Source organism: Suillus discolor (genome assembly GCF_016758755.1).
Source record: "Suillus discolor strain FC423 chromosome Unknown F5147scaffold_3, whole genome shotgun sequence".
Lineage (NCBI taxonomy): Eukaryota > Fungi > Basidiomycota > Agaricomycetes > Boletales > Suillaceae > Suillus > Suillus discolor.
In genome coordinates, this window is record NW_024541250.1 from 952,959 (window position 1) to 973,541 (window position 20,583).

Sequence of the window (20,583 nt, forward strand, 5' to 3'; positions counted from 1 at the left end):
ACATGATCATGATGTTAAGTATGATGACTTCCGGGTGCGGCCCGCGACTCTGATGAACCGACGAACTTCCCGCGCCTCAGTTCGTCCCAAGTTCATCTTGTACATTCTCCCGTAACACCGCGGTGTAGCACAGAGAACCTCGACATTATATCATAACAGCTTCGCGTGTGATAGGTTGCACTCATGCGACTCAAGACATCCAGGGATGAGGCTAGTAATAATGCTACCCTACTTCAAGACTCGAAGCGCAGTATAAATGCACTCGGGAGCGCTGAGAAGGGGAAAGCAACTCTTGAGGCAGTCGATTCCAAGTCGTTGCAGTCAGACATGCCACTCCTCAGTGGGCCTACATCGCCTAGGTTCCCAAAACGTCGTGGACCGTCATGGGTCCTTTTTGTAATTTTCTCGGTTCTGTGCGTTCTGGTGTCACCAGTTAGGCGGTCAAGCATTTTCTCCCCAGCTTCTCATCTTGATTTCTCGAGGGCGGAACAAGTAGATATGCTAGCAGGCATGGACTTCACTGGAAATGGACGTACGACTGATATCCTGTGGGATAAGTATAGTTTAATTATCAGAGGGCAGCGCGTTTTCATCCAGTGAGTAGCCTACTTGATAGGCATTCAAATCACATTTCACACATTTACGTCGCGCACCCAGCTCAGGAGAGTTTCACACATTTCGACTGCCTGTGCCTGGACTATGGCTTGATATTCTGCAGAAAGTAAAGGCTGCTGGATTTAACGCAATCAGTGTTTATTCTCACATGGCTCTGATCAATCCCTCTCCTGGCGTTGTCGACTTTAACGATTACCGTGCTCTAGAGCCCCTTTACGAGGCTGCGAAACAGACTGGCATATGGATTGTTCTCCGTCCGGGTATTATATTTTGTATCTTGAAGGGGTTCATGCTAATGAGGATTAGGGCCTTATATCAATGCGGAGACGACTGCAGGAGGTATTGCACACTGGATAACATCAGAAGTTGCAGGCGAAATGCGGACAAACACGACGGACTGGCATGCAGCTTGGCAGGACTACGTACAAGGTATCATTACTGAAACTGCTCCTTACCAAGTGACCCAAGGCGGACCGGTAATAGGCAAGCCAGCCTTGATCATGCTTTACATTAATTTGTCTGATAGTCGCTCCATTTGCAGCAATTCAAATCGGTAAGTGGCCATCACATTTGGCATGCCTATTAGATTGAATCCGTAAAGACAACGAATACTCTCAGGCACCAGCCACGCATGCAGAATACTTTCGCGAGCTGGAAGCTGTCTATTTGAACTCCAGTATTGTTGTCCCGTTGACCGCTAACGACCCGGGGGAAGGATGGGCGTGGATCAATGGAACGGTGAGTTGAATGATTTGCAGATGACTGTTATATTGAGTTGTACGACGTGTAGGGTGCCGTGAATATCTATGGGCAAGTCCATTTATGAGACAATTGGGCTTGTTGTTGACGTGATTATTGTCCTCAAGTATGGATTCCTACCCACAAGGGTTTGACTGTTCCAACCCAGATGTCTGGAGCCCGGTCATCACGGACTATCATAGCTATCATGAGAGTATGTGGTTTATACTGGTAGCTCCTGCTTCTGATACTAAGTCAGCATTCAGCTGTTGACCCTGGACAACCTTGGTATTTCCCAGAGTTCCAGGGTGGTTCTTTTGATGCTTGGGGTCCGACGGCACCAGGTAAATGATCAGTTACGCCTTAGTTACGCCTTCGCATAACCTTCCTATCAGGGTACGATCAATGCCGCATGCTCACGGGAGTCGATTTTGAGAATGTCTTTAATCTTCATCTTTGGGCGTCCAACGCAAAACTAATCAACTACTACATGCTATACGGGCAAGCCTTCTATTATTGTTCTTGGTTCGAAACTCAACCCGCTTACAGAGGAACCTCATGGGGTGCTCTTCCTTTCCCCGGAGTTTACAGTGAGATTCTACCTCTAACAATAATACTGCTAGCTTATCGACTCATAGCTTCGTACGATTACGGGAGTGCTATTGCAGAGAACAGAGAACTGACTGTCAAGTATCCGGAACTTAAGCGTCAGGGTCTCTTCTTGCGAAGCTCCCCAGATTTCTATAAGACGGACTGGGTTGGAAACAGTACTGGCGGCATGGTGTCCGTCTCTAATCCAGCTGCCTTTGTAACTCTGTTAAGGAACCCCGATTCAGCGGCGTCATTCTACATCGCAAGACAAAGGAATTCCACAACAACGTGAGCTCATTATGCCGTCACGCTGACCCGGGTGTTTACAATTCCGTTAGGGATGTAACCATTTTCAAGCTGAATGTCACTACTTCTGCTGGGAACCTTGAGGTCCCCCGTTTCACATCTGGCATCACACTCGGGGGCAGACAATCAAAAATTATTGTCACCGATTACCCATTTGGCTCGTCATCGAAGGTTCTCTATTCTACAGCGCAGGTTCTTTTTGCTGGCCAGATCGGTGGAAGAGATGTACTGTTCCTCTATGGCGACCCTACATATGAGTCAGAGGTTGCTCTGACATTGAGTGGTGCGCCTCGCATACAAGGGGCAGAACTCTCTTCAGTATCCTCTAATGGCGTCACTACCGTCACTTTCCTTTCGGGCATTCAAGGACTCATCACGATTTGGGATTCCAGTGAGCAGCTCGTCCTCTATAGTGATACCAACACCGCTGGAACCTTTTGGTCGCCCGAAATCCCTACCAATGATTCCGTCGAGTTTGCCAACTATTGGCAGTTTGGCACGAATTCCTCTATCCTGGTCGGAGGTCCTTATTTAGTTCGAAATGCTACAATTAGTGGATCGACGCTCGCCCTTCGTGGCGACTTGAACGATAGCGTTCAACTTACGGTCATCGCGCCTGATGATGTGAAGACGGTCACATGGAACGGAATTCCTATCTCAGCTGATGTTACTGCGGTCTTGAATTTGACCGCCCAAGGAGGCTTTGTTGCACAACTAAAGCCCTCATCCATGGTGCTTGGTTTTGCTCCACCCGCGCTTACAAATTGGAGATATGCAGACAGTTTACCAGAAATTCGCACCGGATTTTCTGATGCCAACTGGACTCTTGCTAATCATACCACCACGAACATACCATTCAAGCCTTACTACGGTGACGGGAGGGTTCTCTATGGTTGTGACTATGAATAGTCAGTCATCGACTGATCTGCGTCATTTACTATAGCTCACTGATTGACAGCTGCGAGAACATCGTACTTTGGCGTGGGCACTTCAATGCCACAGAAAATACACAATCCGTCAACTTCTCTATTAATGGTGGCGAAGGTGGGTCTAAAGGAGTGAAAGATTTCTGAATGCTGATTACGTCAACTAGCTTTCGCTGCTACTGTTTGGGTGAACGATGTGTTCTTGAATACATCCTATGGAAAGTAAATCATCATGAATATGATCTGGGGGTGTTACTAACCCCAACTACATAGCTCCACGAACAACCAAAATATTCTGGAAGAAACGGATGATAAATTCTACTTCCCTCCGGAATCTTTGTTTTACGAGCGAGAGAACATCATTACTATCCTTCAGGTGGGATCTCATGTTTTAGGCCGTCGTCGTCACTGACGACAGAACTAGGATAATATGGGCCTCAATGAGTCGGGCTGTAAGCTACACGTTGAACTCAGACCGAAGTGATTCTGATGTTGATAACAATTTTAGCTGTTATTGATGAAGAGAAATCCCCTCGTGGCGTCCGTGGTTTTATGCTCAATACTGGAGACTTTGGTGAATGGAAGGTTCAGGGTAAAGTTGGCGGATACACCAAGTGCGTTTTCCTTTTTCTGGCTTGTTCACCTCGTCAGCTCAGGACGCCTCAGTTATCTCGACAAGGTGCGAGGGGTGCTGAATGAAGGAGGTCTCTATGGTGAACGCATGGGCTGGCACTTACCTGGGTTTGATACCTCTTCTTGGGCACTGAGAGACCTCTCTGAGGGTCTGCCCAACGCTGCCGCCGGTGTTGGGTTCTTTGTTACGACGTTCAACTTAAGCATCCCAGATGGATTTGATGTTCCAATGTCCTTTATGTTTGATGACACCTCTCAGCCGTATCGATCTCAGTTATACGTCAACGGATGGATGATGGGTAAAAGGGTATCCAACCTTGGGTATGCTTGGTACAATGTGTCATACAAACCGGGCTGATAGCAAGGCACAGGCCCCAGTATAAGTTCCCTGTCCAGCAAGGTATTCTGGACTACAATGGCACAAAGTACGATCCCTGATGTGACCATGAGATGATTACTGACTTCGTTATAGTACTGTTGCTATCGCACTATGGGCTATGGAACCGAAAGCTGTCAGTCCAACTTTGCAGCTCGCCATTGAAGGTGTTTACGAAGGCGGTGTCGGCGGCATTGAGACTAATAATCCTCCTTGGTCGCCTGAAGGACGGTCATATGTCTAGAACCCTCGGACAAGACGTTCCGCTGTTGTAATTACCATGTATCTTTGACACAGTAAGACCCTTGATGTCCTGAGTCAAGAAGAAACAAACCATGATCTATTTGAGAGCTCGAAAATAGAATGAAATCCCCTTATATCATACGGAGATGCCATGATAATGTGTGCTTTGGACTTCTTTATAGATCATCTCGATTTGGACACTGGTCATGTATCAGAATACGCCATAACATGCCCTATAGATTCAAGCTGCCCGTTTGTCTGGTAGGATCTACTTGCGGTGGGATCCACGTGCAGGTCAAACCATTGGGGTCATTAGGGCCATTCTAAGGCGCGTAGGTGAGCCATATGATATAATCCTGGCTGCACAACGACCTGCTCATACTCACTACATAGACACAAGTCAAGCCTTTACAGCAATCCTGAGTTGTGTGGCATTTTTCTGTTTTGGCTGTACATGCACTGACAGACACAGATGCTACCAAAGCAATAACAACGGCAAGGAAAGAGAAACGCATTTTCTGTGCGAGGTAGTATGGAATTTTTTGAGGGGGATTTCGAATGATATCTCGGAGGATGGGGGAACACTGTTGGACGACCAGCTTTTATATCTTGTATATTCTTATGGACACGATACTGAATGATTTAGCAGAATTGTTATTGCTGTTGGCAGAAATTACGGTAGAACCTGCAGGAGCGGCATGTTCAATTTAATTACGACCATTTCATGGCCTAATGTTATTGTTACTGAAATCGTAATGATGTGAGTTTTCCCGTACGAATTACCTATTTGAACCGCCTCTGAATCCGTTTCCTCGGAACGCCCCACTCTTTGCAATCCGGAAATCCAAATTGCTCCACTTACGCTATGTGTGTGCTGTTAGTAAACTTCTGTGACCTGGCGTCTGCTGTCTCAGTGGTTGCGATGCTACTTCCCTTCGGTGTGTGCCATCACAGTGATTAATTGATACTCACACTACTGTAATTTTTCATCTCCTGTATTGGTCGACCGTATGACTGTCCCGTACCGCCGAGGGTATCGAGGACGCCGTATGATATATGGTACGGTACGGGTAGTAACCATATGGCTACCATACATTGTACGGCCGTAACCGTATACAGTTACAGTGACCCTACGTACAGCAATCGTTAAAGAGTTGATAGTAAAAATCGGTATGTATTAACGAATGACTTACGTGAACAAGGTTTGGTGTGTCGTCAAAAAAACCTCGGGATAGCCTATGAGACCTTGATTGGCTAACGGACATCGTGTAGCATCAACCTAGAATGCATAAGCCTTCGATTAAAGTTTCACGTGCAACGAGTATCGACTTGTCATGCTTAGACTGGTCCAAAAGAAGGTCGTCCAGGCCAGTATCTCGTAGTATCGCGTAAACAGCCAATGCGCACACATCGATGTTCTCGCAGCCGCTGAATAGTAGCTTTTGATGAATCCATCTGCCGAAAACGACATACATTTCACTGTATCTGCATGGAGGGGCGAACTGATGGGCCATTGTCGAGGTTCCATAATCGCGCTGTGTTTTCGCCAAATGCGCTAGCCATGATACGGCCATTCATTGATATGGCAATGTCATAGACAGTGTAAAATGTCGGCGTGCCCTTCCAACACTACGATCTGCTTCGAGGTGGCAGTACTCCATGTCCATTGAGGTGATCGTATGATCCGGAGATAAGTGTTTTGATCCAAGCCAGGCACCATACTCAATGTGTCCTTCGAGAGTGACAAGCATACATTTGAATGTGGCGGTTACACACCGCACATCATTGTCCCTTGTCTATACGACTCACAGTTTTGCTCTTGGTAGGGGAAGTTCATCCAGAATAGCCTTCGGAAGCTCATATTGGATCCAGTGACCGATTCCGTCAAGAACTTTTACATTCAATCTCGCCACGTCAACAGGGACGTTCTCCGAATGACAAATAGCACCGAACTCTGGATCAGACATCAACAAGGCGATCTTCACGTGAGGTGGGATGTTTTTCAACAGGCCTCTGAAAGAATATGGCCCGCTATGCTGATCACAGCGGCAGTAAATTTATCAGTGATGCTTTTGATTTCGACACAAGAAAATATTACCTCAAATATCCCTTTGACGACAGTGCCATCGCACATGTAGACTCCCAGTGCTCTTAACATGCTGTCGCCCCGAGACCAAGCAGGATGCTCAGCCATGTGTTCGTCAGTACATCTGACATGCGTAATCTCCTTCATAAACCTGATTTTATCTTCTTTGAATTGCTCCGCAGTACGTTCGAGGGGGGGATCGAGGAGTATGACAATGGTTTCTTTCGTCTTGGGCAAGAATGGCAAGAGCGACAAGGTCACTAAGCCCCCAAGAGAGTGACCTATAATGACGTCGTAGGATACGTCCATGGAGAAATATGGTCGGAGGTCCTCTGCAAGGGTGGATACATGAGGGTCAGTGCACTGTCTCCATGCATGTCCGATAAGATTCGGCGCGACGACAAAGAACCCTATATAACTTGTTAAAATAGAGCATTATCACGATGATATTACAGACCCTGACCTTCTGCTACTAATAACTGAGCGATGCCCTCCCATGATTGCGAGGACATGGTCAACCCATGGATGAGCAGAGCGCGTTTGGAAGCGGTAGGGGAGCCCCAGCGGGATGCGGACATGGACGTGCTCATACTCGGATGAGTTGGTTGTTTCTAGATATCTTTGCGAGTGGATGGGAACTAAGATGTCAAGAACTCATCAGCTCTGTCTTCACTTGGTGCGAGTACATGGTGTAGGGCGTACCTCACAGGAAGAGTATCGTGACAAATCATACGACCCCCGATGCACTTGAATGGCTATTGGTATGCTTGAGAGGTAGTTACAATGTGATTCGGAGGACGGGCCGCACCTGAGTGTGTTGGGAAGCCACCAACAACAGAGCGCTGAAAACAGATGATGACGTGTCTGCCTCGCTCAGCAAGTAAATGACAGCAAAGAAACGTTGGTCCCATGAGAAAAAATATGGCATCTTATACTCATAGCTCTACTTCGCAAAGTTATGATTCAAAGACAGGGCTGTCACTTCCGCATCAGTGTCATCTCGCCAGTTTTATCGACCAAGGTGGATTAGTACTCACTAGTATCGTGCAGGCGGCACTGAATTGGGTAGTTTGTCCAGTCACATGTGGCACTGTGTTGATATCGTCTGCCTTAGACAGACCATATAAACGAATGACGATAGCTGTCCTCTGGGTCAGATCATCATGCATGATGTTCTGGAAAAGGTGTATAATGGCACTGTAAACAAATACTACACAAAAGCTTACTGCCATAATTAATTTATAATTAAGGAACACCGCGTTAGCCCTCAGTGACATTATGAAGAACTCAAAAATTGGTCATGCGACATTGCATTAAAGCCTCGTCTAGCAGGTCGAGATACGTGTTGAGCAACTTGACTAGGAAGACACCTTGTCAGTTGCACGCATTCCATATTGGTGCCATTTGTCCCAAACACAAGTTCGGAAACGTGCACATCCGCAGAGGGGGCCAGTGTACAATAGATGACGAGTTGAATGCAACTTGATAGATACTCATGGTGGTGCGAGGAAATTACATCATACTTTGGAATTGTCGCGAATCTAGGTAATCCAGTCTGGGGGAGTATCAGTATCTGGATGTGATGATTGTAGACGAGAACTACACTACAAAAACCCATATCTTCTCAAATGCTCGGCTCAAAGTTTTGCTCTAGGCAGCGGAACTTCAGCCATGATAGCATCCAGACACTCGTATTGAATCCAGTGACTAATTCCGATAAAAACTTTGGTCTTCACTTCACGAGGGACGTGCTCCAAATGACTAAGACCACCCGGCTTCGGATCTGATACCATTAAGGTGATCTTCACGTGAGGTGGGATGTTTTTCAACAGGCCGCTGAAAGACCAAGGCGTGTTATGCTGTTCAAGGCAGCGGTAAATCTGTCAGCAATGCGGCCCATGTTTGGCATCAGCCTGAGAAACACTACCTTAAATATCTCCTCGACAGCAGTGCGATCGCACATGGCAATTCCTAGCGCTCTTAACATACTGTCACCCCGAGACCAGGCTGGATTCTCGGCCATGTACTCGTCAGCAGTTCTGGCATCTGCAATCTCCTTCATAAACCAGATCTTCTCCTTTTCGACTGTCTCCAGACGCTCGAAGGGGGGATCGAGGAGTATGACAGTGGTTTCTTTCGTCTTGGGCAAGAATGGCAAGAGCGACAAGGTCACTAAGCCTCCAATGGAATGTCCTATAATCACGTCGTAGTGCGTGTCCATGACGAAATATGGTCTGAGGTCCTCTGCAAGGGCGGACACACGATAATCAGTGCCCCGTCTCCATGCATGTCCGAGAAGATTCGGCGCGACGACAAAGAACCCTGGATAGCTCGTTAAAATAGAGGATCATCACGATGATATTATAGAACCCGACCTTCTGCTACTAATAGTCGAGCGATGCCCTCCCATGATTGCGAGGACATAGTCAACCCATGGATGAGCAGAGCGCGTTTAGAAGCGGTAGGGGAACCCCAGAAAGACGCTGAAATGGGTGTAGACATAGTATTCAGCTGACTTGGACGTGTTCGGATTTTTGTGGGCAGTGAAGTTGGTGGGACTGAGAGGTTAGGAATTCACGAGCTCAGTTTTGACTTCAAATACTGAGGGCGGCTAAAACAAAGACAAAGAGGAGTGTAAGGAGAGTGATTGCGTACAGAGCGGAGGCGTACCTTACGGAAAAAAGTAAAGTATCACTCTGAACTCACGGAAAGAGTAAGAAATAAAATTCATTCATAGGATCTAAACCTTCTTGGGGGATGCGCGGCCCCGCCTGTCCGGGTCGGATTCAGTCAATCACCGATGTTGTGATTTAACACGCATCGATAGAGCACTGAGGACAGACCGGAAGATAATGGCGATGGCCTATTAGATGCGAGAATGAGACATGTCGACTCAATAACAGCGAGAAACAGTAATTATGTGGGACCCATGAAGGCTGGGCGCATCCAGACAGTTTCAAACTGGCCCGTTGCCGTCAGTGTGATCCGTCTAATTTCGGTGTCCACCGTCCCGACATCTGCGGAGCGAGTGCAGGGCCAACGTCCGCTATTTGTTCTCGGTGATGAGTGACCTGTTACTATCACTTCGAAATTGTTCGGTGAGGTACGAGCAAAACTCGGGCTAGCGCTCACCGCTTATGTAGCAAGCATGGACCTTACATAATGCTCTTTTTCTTGTAAACGAGGTACTATATTAATAGCTGCACTCCTGGTACCTTGTTTTCGCCACGGCTTGGCAGCCTAACGGTGGCGGAGTACTTGGTAACAGGTCACTAATCCAATTTATGTCTATTGGGGTGATGTACCTATGTCGGACACTACTAGCTAGTCTACTACGCAAGACGCGCGAATGCCCGTGCGCGTACTCGACCGCCGAGGCAGTCAGTACACGCTCATTTGTTGTGCTCCATGCGTTCTGTGAGAAAGATACCCCTTTGAGGGTGTGAGCTAAAAAAAAATGACGCAAAAACAAGGCCAACCTAGGAAAGGTTGGAAGCTCAGGTCAAGCTGAGAGCTGAAAAATTGGCTATGCGACATTAAAGCGAGGGCAGCCCACGGAACGCCCTAGTAAAAGGCGAGGGCGTTGTCTGCTTGAGTTACCCTCTGTCGCTATCCTGTTAAGGAAATCTCAAGATGGCGCCAACAAAATTTTGCTTTTTCTTTGGTAGACGGGTTTTCTTCCCATGCCCATCTTGGGAATCGTCAACTAATTATTCCTCAAACGACTACTACTAGTGTTCGCCATCGCCATCGAGAACACCCTTGTTATCATGGACGATGATGAACTGTCGCTCCTGGTATCAACAGGCCTACAGACCCTCCTGACTTCAGGCAGAATCTCAACGCCATTAACTTCAATGGATTTCCTTTTGGCTCTCATATCCTCCAGGCCATCTACTTCCGCCGCTCCACGCCTCACAATACCACGTCTAACTGATCTAGCCCGTGTAGAAAAGGTACTCGAGGCCCTCTCATCGAATTGGGATCATGGCTCCATCCTACTGTCCCATGAAGGCGGCGAGTTGTACATTACAGATGTCCATCTGGGAAATCCCCATGTTCTTGAGGCTATCAATCCTCGGAAGCGCAAACGAGCACCCATAGACGAGGATGCAGACTCCGCTGCTGGTAACACACCTGATGAGATCTCGTCATCCAACGGAGAAAATGATTCTTCCATTTCTATGAACACTCCCTTAGGAAATTTAAGTAAAGACTTGAAGGAGGTCTACGCAATCCTTCAGAAGAGCACGGCAAAGGGCCGGTTACTTGCAGAACGTGTACGTGTACTACTGATGTTCATGTGCTGCGTTTTCTTGAACATTCAGCACTAGTTTCGATCTTTCAATGGTGGGTTTGAACCGATCTGTACCTACATCACCAAAGTAGAGTGTGCCAAATCTCGCTCCGAGGCTGGTCCTTTCAATCCGCCTAACCATCCCTTCTGCAACCTCTTGCACTTCCGCCCTCTCATTCGACCGCACACAGACCCCAGCCTCGGACATTGCTCCTACCTCAACACGTGTTACTCTGAGCCGACATACTCGCAATCACCTTCGATTACTCCTTTTCCACCTGGTACTGGGGCGCGCGTGTCGTTGCCGTCTGGTCTCGGTGCAGGTGGCAGGGGAAAAGAGAAAGCCCCATGTCGGTATTTGCATTTCGAGATTGATTGGGACGAGAAGGATGGGCCCCTTGCTCCAGTTGATGCATGGAAAACTCAGAGGTTAAAGAAACCTTTCAAGATTGAACTGGGGATGGGCCCTGATGGAAGAGACATGCAAGTGGTAAGCATGGTGGATGTGTCTCTAGCAGATGCTGACGTTGCTCGGCCAGCTTCCTCCTCAGTGGATCAATTGTGACCTGCGCCGTTTTGATTACTCAGTGCTAGGAAAATTCCACGTTATAATGGCAGACCCACCATGGGATATACACATGAGCGTGCGCGTCTTATAGGACCATTCCACCGTACGTGAGCCTGAGTGAATTTTGAATAGCTTCCGTATGGTACGATGACGGACGATGAAATGCGTGCCATGCCGATACCGACACTCCAGGACGAAGGATTACTCTTCCTTTGGGTCACCGGACGTGCAATGGAAGTCGGTCGGGAATGCCTCCGAGTATGGGGGTACACTCGTGTCGATGAAGTAGTTTGGGTTAAGACTAACCAAGTACATGTCTCATAAACCCTCTCAACCTTTCTATTTACTTATATTCAGTAGCTCCAGCGCGTGATCCGCACTGGTCGGACAGGCCACTGGCTCAATCACACGAAAGAGCACATGCTTGTCGGTGTCAAAACTCGCACAGACGCTGCGGGGAACCTCATTTTCCCTTCCTGGGCGAACCGTGGACTTGACACTGACGTTATCGTGAGCGAGGTGCGCGAGACGAGTCGCAAACCAGATGAGGTGTACGGGCTGATCGAAAGGATGTGTCCTGGCGGGCGGAAGATTGAGATTTTCGGAAGAAAGCATAATACGCGACCTGGGTAGGTAGCAGTGAACGATTTCATATGATATGGTGTACTGAAGATGACGCTCTGCAGGTGGCTAACGCTTGGGAATCAGCTGGGTCAGGACCAGATATTTGAGGAGGATCTAGCAGCACGCATCAGGGCGAGATACCCAGAACGTTTTATGTCTGTGTCTGGTCAAGCTATGATCACTAGATAGTCCTATGCATTTTTCTCAATGGCAGCCTTCGGTCGGGTATCACTCAATGCCACTATTAGGTTGGCTTCTTGGCAAGTCTTACCCTGGTATTTCACACGGTACGCACTTCTCTATCATAATTTTAAACACAGATTACATCCAACCATGCTACCCACTCTCGTGTTTCGCAACATCTGTACGATCCATGGCGCGTCTACGTCCCCTAGTTTTTATCTGCAACCATTATACGCTTGCTATTGATCATCCCCGAATAAGCAAATTCGTGAGCTGCAGCCGATGGGGCCAGGTTTGCTGTCGCTTCTCCTGTCAATGCATGTCAAATCGCGGGGGCCTGAACCTCGTACGTACCCATCCTTCTAATTCTTTCTCATACTCAATCTCCTCATTAAACACATCATACATTGCTCACCTTTGATTCTCCGTCTCAAAGTTCAGCGTATTAATTCCTTTCCTGATTATTGACACACCTAGTCCCTTTCCTAATCCGAACCTCTTCAACCAACCAAGTCCTCGAACGCATCTAAGCCATCTGAGTGTGCTCATGTCCCATTCAGCATCCCAGTGGGGTTCTCCTGCCGCTTCCAGGCGGGCTCTTCTCATTCATGGCATGACTATGTGCTCGAATTCATGGGAGGGTATCGCTCAACTGCTGGTAGCAGAAGGTGAGTCAGGTGTAATACTTTAGTGATGATCTGTCTAACAGACGATCAGGTTTCTTCGTTATTGCACCGAACCTCCTTGGGCATGGAGGGAGACGGTGTACCAAATATCGGATATCCGACTTTGCAGAAGACCTCCGACCATATTTCGCCATGGACACGTCCTACGACGTGATCATTAGTCATTCTTTTGGATGCCAAGTGAACTTGTCACTCTTGCCGTTCTTGCCCAAAACGAAAGAAACCACGGTCATACTCGTTGATCCTCCCCTCGAGTCTACAGAAGTGCAGGTCAAAAAGTATCAGAATCTGTTTTTAGAGTGGACGACGAATGTCAAAACTGCGGAAGAGTACATGGCTGAGAACCCTGCTTGGTCACGACGTGACTGCGTGTTAACAGCGCTGGGAATGGAGATGGTTGATCCCGACACTGTCGAGGTTTTTCGGGTAATATTTCAGATGTTGAAATTGAATGCGTTGCTGATAGGTTCTGCCTTCGCATCCAACAGCGAAACACATCATGGTCTTCCATTGCACTCAAAAATGTACCACCTCACGTCAAGATCACCATTCTGGCATCAGATCCGAAGCTCAGCACGACTTGTCCCTTGGAGCACATCCCTCGTGACATCGAGAGATTGAATGTTAAACTCCTTACTGGCATCGGTCACTGGATTCAATACGAGTGTCTGGATGCTATTATGGATGCAATTCCCCTACCAAGAACAAAATTGTAGCTGTGTAGAGAAGGGATGGTGTTCTGCAGTGTTATTTTTGTTTATGGCGATCGCATTCGATCATGTACTTACTTCTGAAAACCCCTTGTTGTTTCTAATACCCTGAGGCGTGTCCCCATCTAACTTTCTTTAACTAGTATGCATAGTAGGCCTTGGTTCGACCCACTGCGCGCGAGCAACTATACACCGGACCGGCCTGAATGCCGACTCAAGAGTACACGGTCGACACGATTGTTAACGACTTAGACACGTCGTCACTGATCCTCGGATCGGGTTTGCTATTCGACGCCTGAGCGGTGCAGACTGCTTTCTTTCCATCAAATAATGTATCGTTTCGTGGCACCTCTCAATAGGCGGATAAGCATCGTGATTTCATTCTAGTCTTCGGCGTCTTACGGTCATTCCAATCAGGATATGCTGTACACCCCTTTTTTGCATCCATTCTTGTCCTATGAGAGTATGCTACTCTATGCAGGACATTGTTGTCTATCTAAGGGGCCCGGCCCCATGCCCCTGCTGCACCTCAGAGCTCGCGAATGTGTACACCCTTTAAAGCCCCACCATTTCCCACGCGCTGGCCATTTCAGTACCCGCCAGAGCTGCTGGGCCCGAGCCTAGTGAATGATGCCATCTCAGGCCTAGATCTGAATGTCGTTATTGTATGTTAAGCGCGCTGAGATTTTTTACTGCATGATTTGTCTCCACAACTGCACAACTCACAAACACTTGAGATCTCTTCTTCTATGTCGTACCACAAAAATCAACTTCCGCATCGTACATTCTGTTTTCGAAACGTCGTTGACACGTTAAGTATTTCTGGTGACAGAATAGTAGCCGCCCAAGTACTATTGCTTCTAGTATCATTAAAGCCACAATCATTTAGTCAAATATTTATCAACCTCTGACCTCACTATCATGACCACTAGTACTGTTCCATCTGCAAGTCAGTGGGGATCCCCTACTGCAAACAAAAGAGCACTCCTTATACATGGTTTAAATTCGTCTTCGCACACTTTCCACCGTGTTGCATCGGCGCTTGCAGCCAAAGGCTAGTTTTCTTCGCTTGAGCATTTTGATAGCGCTTATTTTTTTGATTTTGACACCTTAGGATACTTGGTAGTTGCTCCGAATCTTCTTGGTCATGCTCTCAGGAACACTGGAGTTGACTTCAAAGTCCAGACACTGGCAGATGACCTCTTACCGTACCTTCAAGCTGCCGAGTATGATATCGTCATCGGCCACTCAGTGGGTGCACTCGTGGTACTATCGCTTCTCAAGTACCTGCCAAAAACTAAACCTACTTCGGTGGTTCTTATCGACCCATCTCTGGAAATAACTGCAGAGCAGATGGTGAATGGGAGAATCAGGTTTTCCAATGATGTCAGAACCAACCCCACTGCAGAAGATTATATAGCATTGAATCCTCTATGGACGAGAGAAGATGCTATCTGGAGAGTGTTAGGGACCCAGATTGGAAGATCAACCAACTCCGATGATCACATCGATGTCAGTGTTTGCGAGTGGTGTTCTACCAGAATAAAGGGTGCTGATGTTTGAATCGGTCCAGGGTAACGTGCCGTGGTCATTTTCGCATCTGATCGCCGACAAGCCCGCTGCTGCCGCATTGACGATTCTGGTTGGCGAACCTTCCAAGCTTGAGTCCATCGCAAAATTCAAAGATGTTAGAACGGTGCTCTTTTCAAATGCCTCGCACTGGATTCAGTATGAATTCCCGGAAGTGATTGTCGAAGAGGCGCTGAGGAATATCCGAGAGTAGATTGGGCTTGCATGATTCCAATATGTAATCAATCATTGCAAATTACCTTGATGTTACTATCCAAGAAAGGGGCGACGAAATCGGAAAATCCACTGCAAAAACGCAACCCACTCCCTAATGGTAGCACCCCAGCCAACTTTAAGCCGTCGGAATTTTTGGACAACTCACAGTGACTGTGCAACCTGCGCCACCTACTCTTGTTCCCAATGATCTCCAAATTCAACCTCAACTGCTTATTCTTAGGTGACCACCCCAGGAACATATTCCCGGTCAAGATTGCATCGACGGACACTGTTGGTGACCTGAAAGATTTGATCAAGGAAAAGCCTGCATTTCGCGACCTGGCTGCAGACACTCTCCAGCTGTGGAAAGTGAGTGATCTGATACCTACAATCAGATGCTGACGATCTGATACTTTGGAAGGTCGACCTACTTGTCGACGACACCCTCGAGCGTAATCATCTCGACGAGCTCGAACTAGATCACAAGAAACCATTATCGCCTGTGGATGAAATGTTTGAGGTTTTTGACAGTCCTCCTCAACATAAGCACCTACATATTGTTGTCCAGCCGCTACTTGCTGGTGAGTTGTCTGTCGATATCGCCTCTCTTTCATCCATACTGATCGCAGTGTGATTAAGGCGTTCCCCGCCAAGCCGGCCACCTGTCGATGAAACTCAATTGCTTAGTCTCAGGCGACCATCCCTGTGACATATTCCAGGTCAAGATTGTATCGACGGAGGTCGTCAGTAACCTGAAAGATTTGATCAAGGAAAAGAATAAGCATGAATTCGATGGTTTTGATGCTAAGAGTCTCAAGCTATGGAAGGTGAGTGATCTAGTTCAGTGACACCTACAATCAGATGCTGATGATATGATATATTGGAAGGTCGACCTGCCTATTGACGACACCTTCAAGGATAATCTCAACAAGCTCGAACTGCATCACAAGAAACCATTATCACCTGTGGATGGAATATTCGAGGTTTTTGACAGTCCTCCTCAACATAAGCACCTGCATATTGTTGTGCGGCATCAGTAAATTACCGATGTTTTTTTTTTTTTTGGTTAGAACGATATTGCTAGGTGGCAGCTGACCAAGTCAGCCCCAAGTAGCACGTTTATAGTACGGGGGTTGCACCCGTATAAATTACCGATGTTGCAATACCACTTTTTCACTCTATATGAATGCGCCCTACATTGAGGTTGGCCGTTAGACGCATATTTGCGACTTCAACGCGACGGCGATGGAGGTCCATAAACACCATATGGTGCTCTAAGATGCAATCGGCCAGGGCTTTTTGAGCCTGACAAACTTTGCGTCTCGTAGAACTTGAATGAACGTTACCTTTAATCAGAAAACCCAAAGCTCATATATGCAAGCGCTCATACGCGACCTCCACTGTTGCCTCTGTTAACGTTCATCTCTTGCGGACGGCCACTGCCACAATGACAATTGTCTTTTCCTTATTGATCTCTTTCAAGTTTAATAGTCAGGAAAGACTGATACATCAACCTCGCAGCCCTCGCCACGACTTTTCCTTGAATTTAAGTTTCATGGCATTCAGCCTGGTGTCCTGGGCGTCTAACGAGACACGAAACAGCTTGAGGATGTGGAGCAGCACCGAAAGCACGGTACACATACCTGTGCAGCTTAAATAAAGACGCCCACAAGCTCTAGGCCTTCGGGCTACAGCAAGTCCATTTTGATTGCGCTTGAGCACCAACTTCCAATAGAATGGCAGGAGCAACTCAGCTCAGGAGTCCAGTCTAACATTATAAATAGCGTCATGACAGTCGCAGTCTTTCGTAGTGGACGCCATATGGACCGGTATGGTGGCGGGTCGGAAGATACCAAAGAGGACTGGTCACTTAAATTTTCTCTAGACGACGCATTGCTCGCGAGTGGTTCGCTACCATGAAGTTTTGGTCAACTCTCGCGTTCGGTATTCCCCGTACATCTGCCGTGACCGGGTGAACATCATCGGCGAAACCGAGGTGATCAACTCAGTGAGCTCACTACCATGACCACTGTCCCGTCTGCAAGTCAGTGGGGATCCCCTACTGCAAATAGGAGAGCATTCCTCATACATGGTTTGGATTCGTCTTCGCACACGTTCCACCGTGTTGCATCGACGCTTGCAACCAAAGGCGGGTCGTCTTCGCTCAAGCCTCATTACAGCACTGATATATTGTCTATATGACGATCATAGGATACTTGGTCATTGCTCCGAATCTTCTTGGACATGCTCTCAGGAAGCCTGGAGTTGACTTCAAAGTCCAGACATTGGCAGATGACCTCTTGCCATACCTTCAAGCTGCCGAGTATGATATCGTCGTTGGCCACTCAATGGGCGCGCTCGTGGTATTATCGCTTCTCAAGTACCTGCCAAAAACTAAACCTACTTCGGTGGTTCTTATCGACCCATCTCTGGAAATAGCTGCAGAGCAGATGGCGCATTGGAGAGTCAAGCTTTCTGACCATAGCAAAACTAACCTCACCGCAGAAGATTATATGGCATTGAATCCTCTATGGACGAGAGAAGATGCTATCTGGAGAGTGTTAGGGACCCAGATTGGAAGATCAACCAACTCCGATGATCATATCGATGTCAGTGTTTGTGTGTGGTTTTCTAGAATCGACAGTACTGATGGTTTGAATTGCTTAGGGTAACGTGCCGTGGTCATTTTCGCATCTGATCGCCGACAAGCCTGCTGCCGCTGCATTGACGGTTTTGATTGAAGATCTGCGATTTAATGGCGCTTTGAAGCTGGAAATTGTCGCAAAGCTTAAAGACATCAGAGCCGTGATTGTTCCGAATGCCTCGCACTGGATACAGTATGAATTCCCCGAAGTGATTGTTGAAGAGGCGCTAAGGAATATTGAAGAATAAGACGATGGTCAATTAAGACTTCCATGTTTCGACTACCATTACCTTGATGTAGAACAGCACAACCCTGAATAAAACATAACTCTAATCGAAGAAAACCTCTGCATCTTCATCCCATCCTAATGTCTCTGTAGCGATTCCAAGCTGTCGGAGCATCGTACCCATGGTGTTCCGTGTTTGTTCATCATCTTCTGAAAGGATCTTGTTGGTATAGCCTTCGTCCAAGGAATTCTCCATAGCAGTATCCATCTCGTTCTCCGGATAGCCTTCGCGTTTGATTCCAGGGGAGTCCCAACCCCAGTTCGAGTCCCGTGAGCCCATCTTGCCTCTACCCCCGTCCCAACTAACACCATCTCCCTTGTTCGCAGAACCTTTCACCAAATCCCAAAGCTCATATGCGACCTCCCTGCCTGCCTCCGTCCATTTCTTGATGAGCCTGATGAGTGTATTTTCCTCATCGTCCTCTTTCACTTTGACAGCGCGCTTAAGAAGTTGTAACTTTCGTTCTAGGGACTGGACTGTAGGTGTCAGTCGAATTGATGATCCTCTTCCGGACGTTGCTGAAGCAGAAATGCTTAACGGAGATTTGAATTGTGACGCCGCTTTGAGAGTGCGAACTCTGGTCTTAGCTGGTGTAACGGACGGAGCTACATGGGCACGGTGATGTTTCTGAGGTGTGAGTGGTATTTTTGGAGCTGGCGGTGGTGTGGGAAGAATCGACAAAGGACTCTTGGACTTTAACAGATCGCCTGATGGCGCACCCTCATCCTTGTTCGGCATCAAAGGTGAACGAAACGGAGTGATGAGTTTCCGGAACTGCCGTTGCTGAAACGCCAAGGTGGCGCGCTTTGGAGCTGGTGGCAGATATCCTCCGCCATCGCGCGTTTTCTGCAAGTAAACTCGTATAAATGATAGCACATCGTCAACAAGAAAAACCGCTCTAATTACCACGCGTTTAGCCAACCGCGTATCTTCTGGGCTTTGTGATAGGTTCTTGGCACGCAGACCAAGGACACCAATCTAAGCATACATTTTTAATCTGTTGAAACCGACAGAGCACTTCTACCCCACCTCTCCTTCCGGCCTGGATCGCTTCTGCGGCAATGGTTTAACCTCCTGAATGTTGGAGGCGCCCACGTTTGTTTTGGGGCTTCCGCCATGGATGGCGAGATCGTGAGGCTCATGCTATAATCCATGCAATTGATCGTAACCGGGCTTCCGAAGAAAACAACACAGACCATTTCTCGCTGTTGATATGTATCAGTATCATCATGATCGTTATATGCTTCCTCCAAGGTATCTGGGTAAACTCCGTCCGGAGAACTGATGAGATCCTGATCGTCTGATTCCATTCTCATAGCCTGAAACTTGTCAGCAGATACACAAAGAAAACACGGCGCATATACCCTGTCTGCAACTTTGTAATCTCCAGTTTCGATGAGCGACGACTGAGATGATGCGAACGGGGACGAAGAAAAAATCTGGGGAGGGCTGGAGCTGGGAGGCAAAGAATACGACCGTGCATTGTCTGGTGGGGTGTTCGACGGCGCTTCGTGATCTACTTCACGTGACTGAAGTCGAGGTGATTGCACTGTCCCAACACTATGCTGGAAGCGAATCATTTGTAGGTCGCTCGTGTTGTTCAATTCAACATGCGGAGTACCTCTCCGTGATATAAAAGCAGAGAGAGGTGCATTGAGAGTCTGTGCGTTGTCTTAGCTTGCTCAGATAACAGCAAATCATATAAGCCTACTTTATTTGTTTGAAGAATCCCTTCGTTGGCGGTAATTCCGGACATTGCTGATGTATTTGTCACGGACTCTGCGACGTGAATCGAAGAAGATCATAGGTCATTGTAATGTTAACGCGCTCCTCAGTAGTATTAGGCAGAGACAAATTACCTATATTATGTTCGGAATCCTTCAGGTCACTCGACTGTAGTAGTGGAGGAGAGAGGTCAGGAGGTAGCTGCGATACAAGCGACTCTTCAGCCTAACTGTGCATACATATGGACCAATCAGCACCAATAAGTCAAGTACAGATGAACTATATACTTGCCTGGTGGTCCTCTGAAGGTGGCCTTTCCTGCGAGCATAATGGGTCGATGAGGACCTGGGTGTATGCGCATGGTGTCGCGCCAATTTCACCATGTGCGTCCCTGAAAGCGACAGTATCAGTACTAAGTCCTGTCACCTGTTGTTCAGTAGTTGTCTCCATATCTGAAACAATGAAATATGTAGCTGTAGGATAATGAGCACCGCACTTAGTGAGTGAATGGTAAAGAGAGAGGTCAAGGATCGCGTCTCATCGAGACCACGAGAGTGGTC

The 20,583-nt window shown here is 47.5% G+C and overlaps 8 protein-coding genes across 8 annotated transcripts; 6 read left to right on the plus strand and 2 right to left on the minus strand.

Moving 5' to 3' along the window:
* Nucleotides 1-510: 510 nt before the first annotated feature.
* On the plus strand, nucleotides 511-4,429 carry F5147DRAFT_742432 (glycoside hydrolase family 35 protein; the record flags this gene model as incomplete). Its single annotated transcript, XM_041439546.1, has 19 exons — nucleotides 511-596; nucleotides 658-875; nucleotides 922-1,098; nucleotides 1,217-1,353; nucleotides 1,406-1,425; nucleotides 1,482-1,567; nucleotides 1,620-1,697; nucleotides 1,749-1,854; nucleotides 1,903-1,943; nucleotides 1,992-2,232; nucleotides 2,283-3,158; nucleotides 3,209-3,294; nucleotides 3,344-3,398; nucleotides 3,450-3,552; nucleotides 3,601-3,628; nucleotides 3,685-3,790; nucleotides 3,843-4,130; nucleotides 4,181-4,234; nucleotides 4,282-4,429. The coding sequence occupies 19 exons, from the start codon at nucleotides 511-513 to the stop codon at nucleotides 4,427-4,429; spliced, it is 2,934 nt and encodes a 977-aa protein (XP_041299117.1).
* Nucleotides 4,430-6,233: 1,804 nt separating this feature from the next.
* F5147DRAFT_565107 (Alpha/Beta hydrolase protein) lies at nucleotides 6,234-9,016 on the minus strand (the record flags this gene model as incomplete). The annotated part of the gene is made up of 7 exons (XM_041430740.1): nucleotides 6,234-6,464; nucleotides 6,527-6,924; nucleotides 6,978-7,125; nucleotides 7,297-7,322; nucleotides 8,202-8,373; nucleotides 8,442-8,836; nucleotides 8,890-9,016. The coding sequence occupies 7 exons, from the start codon at nucleotides 9,014-9,016 to the stop codon at nucleotides 6,234-6,236; spliced, it is 1,497 nt and encodes a 498-aa protein (XP_041299118.1).
* A 1,170-nt stretch (nucleotides 9,017-10,186) lies between these two features.
* F5147DRAFT_667836 (MT-A70-domain-containing protein) lies at nucleotides 10,187-12,235 on the plus strand. The gene is made up of 6 exons (XM_041435298.1): nucleotides 10,187-10,794; nucleotides 10,849-11,301; nucleotides 11,351-11,455; nucleotides 11,512-11,688; nucleotides 11,740-12,008; nucleotides 12,066-12,235. Exons 1-6 carry the CDS (start codon nucleotides 10,285-10,287, stop codon nucleotides 12,190-12,192), a joined length of 1,641 nt encoding a protein of 546 aa, XP_041299119.1. The 5' UTR covers nucleotides 10,187-10,284; the 3' UTR covers nucleotides 12,193-12,235.
* Nucleotides 12,236-12,733: 498 nt separating this feature from the next.
* Nucleotides 12,734-13,644, plus strand: F5147DRAFT_626429 (Alpha/Beta hydrolase protein; the record flags this gene model as incomplete). Its single annotated transcript, XM_041432694.1, has 3 exons — nucleotides 12,734-12,854; nucleotides 12,904-13,298; nucleotides 13,361-13,644. The coding sequence occupies 3 exons, from the start codon at nucleotides 12,734-12,736 to the stop codon at nucleotides 13,586-13,588; spliced, it is 744 nt and encodes a 247-aa protein (XP_041299120.1). The 3' UTR covers nucleotides 13,589-13,644.
* Nucleotides 13,645-14,085: 441 nt separating this feature from the next.
* On the plus strand, nucleotides 14,086-15,261 carry F5147DRAFT_195189 (Alpha/Beta hydrolase protein). The gene is made up of 2 exons (XM_041428514.1): nucleotides 14,086-14,636; nucleotides 14,697-15,261. The coding sequence occupies exons 1-2, from the start codon at nucleotides 14,504-14,506 to the stop codon at nucleotides 15,143-15,145; spliced, it is 582 nt and encodes a 193-aa protein (XP_041299121.1). The 5' UTR covers nucleotides 14,086-14,503; the 3' UTR covers nucleotides 15,146-15,261.
* A 310-nt stretch (nucleotides 15,262-15,571) lies between these two features.
* Nucleotides 15,572-16,481, plus strand: F5147DRAFT_832823 (uncharacterized protein; the record flags this gene model as incomplete). The annotated part of the gene is made up of 4 exons (XM_041443831.1): nucleotides 15,572-15,736; nucleotides 15,789-15,948; nucleotides 16,007-16,194; nucleotides 16,255-16,481. 4 exons carry the CDS (start codon nucleotides 15,572-15,574, stop codon nucleotides 16,405-16,407), a joined length of 666 nt encoding a protein of 221 aa, XP_041299122.1. The 3' UTR covers nucleotides 16,408-16,481.
* Nucleotides 16,482-17,017: 536 nt separating this feature from the next.
* Nucleotides 17,018-18,300, plus strand: F5147DRAFT_195208 (Alpha/Beta hydrolase protein). The gene is made up of 3 exons (XM_041428515.1): nucleotides 17,018-17,516; nucleotides 17,579-17,976; nucleotides 18,035-18,300. Exons 1-3 carry the CDS (start codon nucleotides 17,390-17,392, stop codon nucleotides 18,257-18,259), a joined length of 750 nt encoding a protein of 249 aa, XP_041299123.1. The 5' UTR covers nucleotides 17,018-17,389; the 3' UTR covers nucleotides 18,260-18,300.
* On the minus strand, nucleotides 18,300-20,525 carry F5147DRAFT_195211 (uncharacterized protein). The gene is made up of 8 exons (XM_041428516.1): nucleotides 20,315-20,525; nucleotides 20,158-20,252; nucleotides 20,010-20,077; nucleotides 19,663-19,959; nucleotides 19,495-19,617; nucleotides 19,328-19,441; nucleotides 19,205-19,276; nucleotides 18,300-19,144 (listed from the first exon to the last, which is right to left on the minus strand). The coding sequence occupies exons 3-8, from the start codon at nucleotides 20,052-20,054 to the stop codon at nucleotides 18,341-18,343; spliced, it is 1,455 nt and encodes a 484-aa protein (XP_041299124.1). The 5' UTR covers nucleotides 20,055-20,077; nucleotides 20,158-20,252; nucleotides 20,315-20,525; the 3' UTR covers nucleotides 18,300-18,340.
* Nucleotides 20,526-20,583: the final 58 nt, after the last annotated feature.

Bases quoted from the DNA above. Each gene is read 5' to 3' on its own strand.
- F5147DRAFT_195189 (XM_041428514.1), top strand. From the start codon at position 14,504: ATGACCACTAGTACTGTTCCATCTGCAAGTCAGTGGGGATCCCCTACT. The intron at 14,637-14,696 runs GCTAGTTTTCTT...TTGACACCTTAG, and splicing joins ATCGGCGCTTGCAGCCAAAG to GATACTTGGTAGTTGCTCCG.
- F5147DRAFT_195211 (XM_041428516.1), bottom strand. From the start codon at position 20,054: ATGTCCGGAATTACCGCCAACGAAGGGATTCTTCAAACAAATAAA. The intron at 19,960-20,009 runs GTAGGCTTATAT...GACAACGCACAG, and splicing joins GGATTCTTCAAACAAATAAA to ACTCTCAATGCACCTCTCTC. The intron at 19,277-19,327 runs GTGGGGTAGAAG...ATGTATGCTTAG, and splicing joins GATCCAGGCCGGAAGGAGAG to ATTGGTGTCCTTGGTCTGCG.
- F5147DRAFT_195208 (XM_041428515.1), top strand. From the start codon at position 17,390: ATGACCACTGTCCCGTCTGCAAGTCAGTGGGGATCCCCTACTGCAAAT. The intron at 17,517-17,578 runs GCGGGTCGTCTT...TGACGATCATAG, and splicing joins ATCGACGCTTGCAACCAAAG to GATACTTGGTCATTGCTCCG. The intron at 17,977-18,034 runs GTCAGTGTTTGT...TGAATTGCTTAG, and splicing joins ACTCCGATGATCATATCGAT to GGTAACGTGCCGTGGTCATT.
- F5147DRAFT_667836 (XM_041435298.1), top strand. From the start codon at position 10,285: ATGGACGATGATGAACTGTCGCTCCTGGTATCAACAGGCCTACAGACC. The intron at 11,302-11,350 runs GTAAGCATGGTG...TTGCTCGGCCAG, and splicing joins ATGGAAGAGACATGCAAGTG to CTTCCTCCTCAGTGGATCAA. The intron at 12,009-12,065 runs GTAGGTAGCAGT...GACGCTCTGCAG, and splicing joins AAGCATAATACGCGACCTGG to GTGGCTAACGCTTGGGAATC.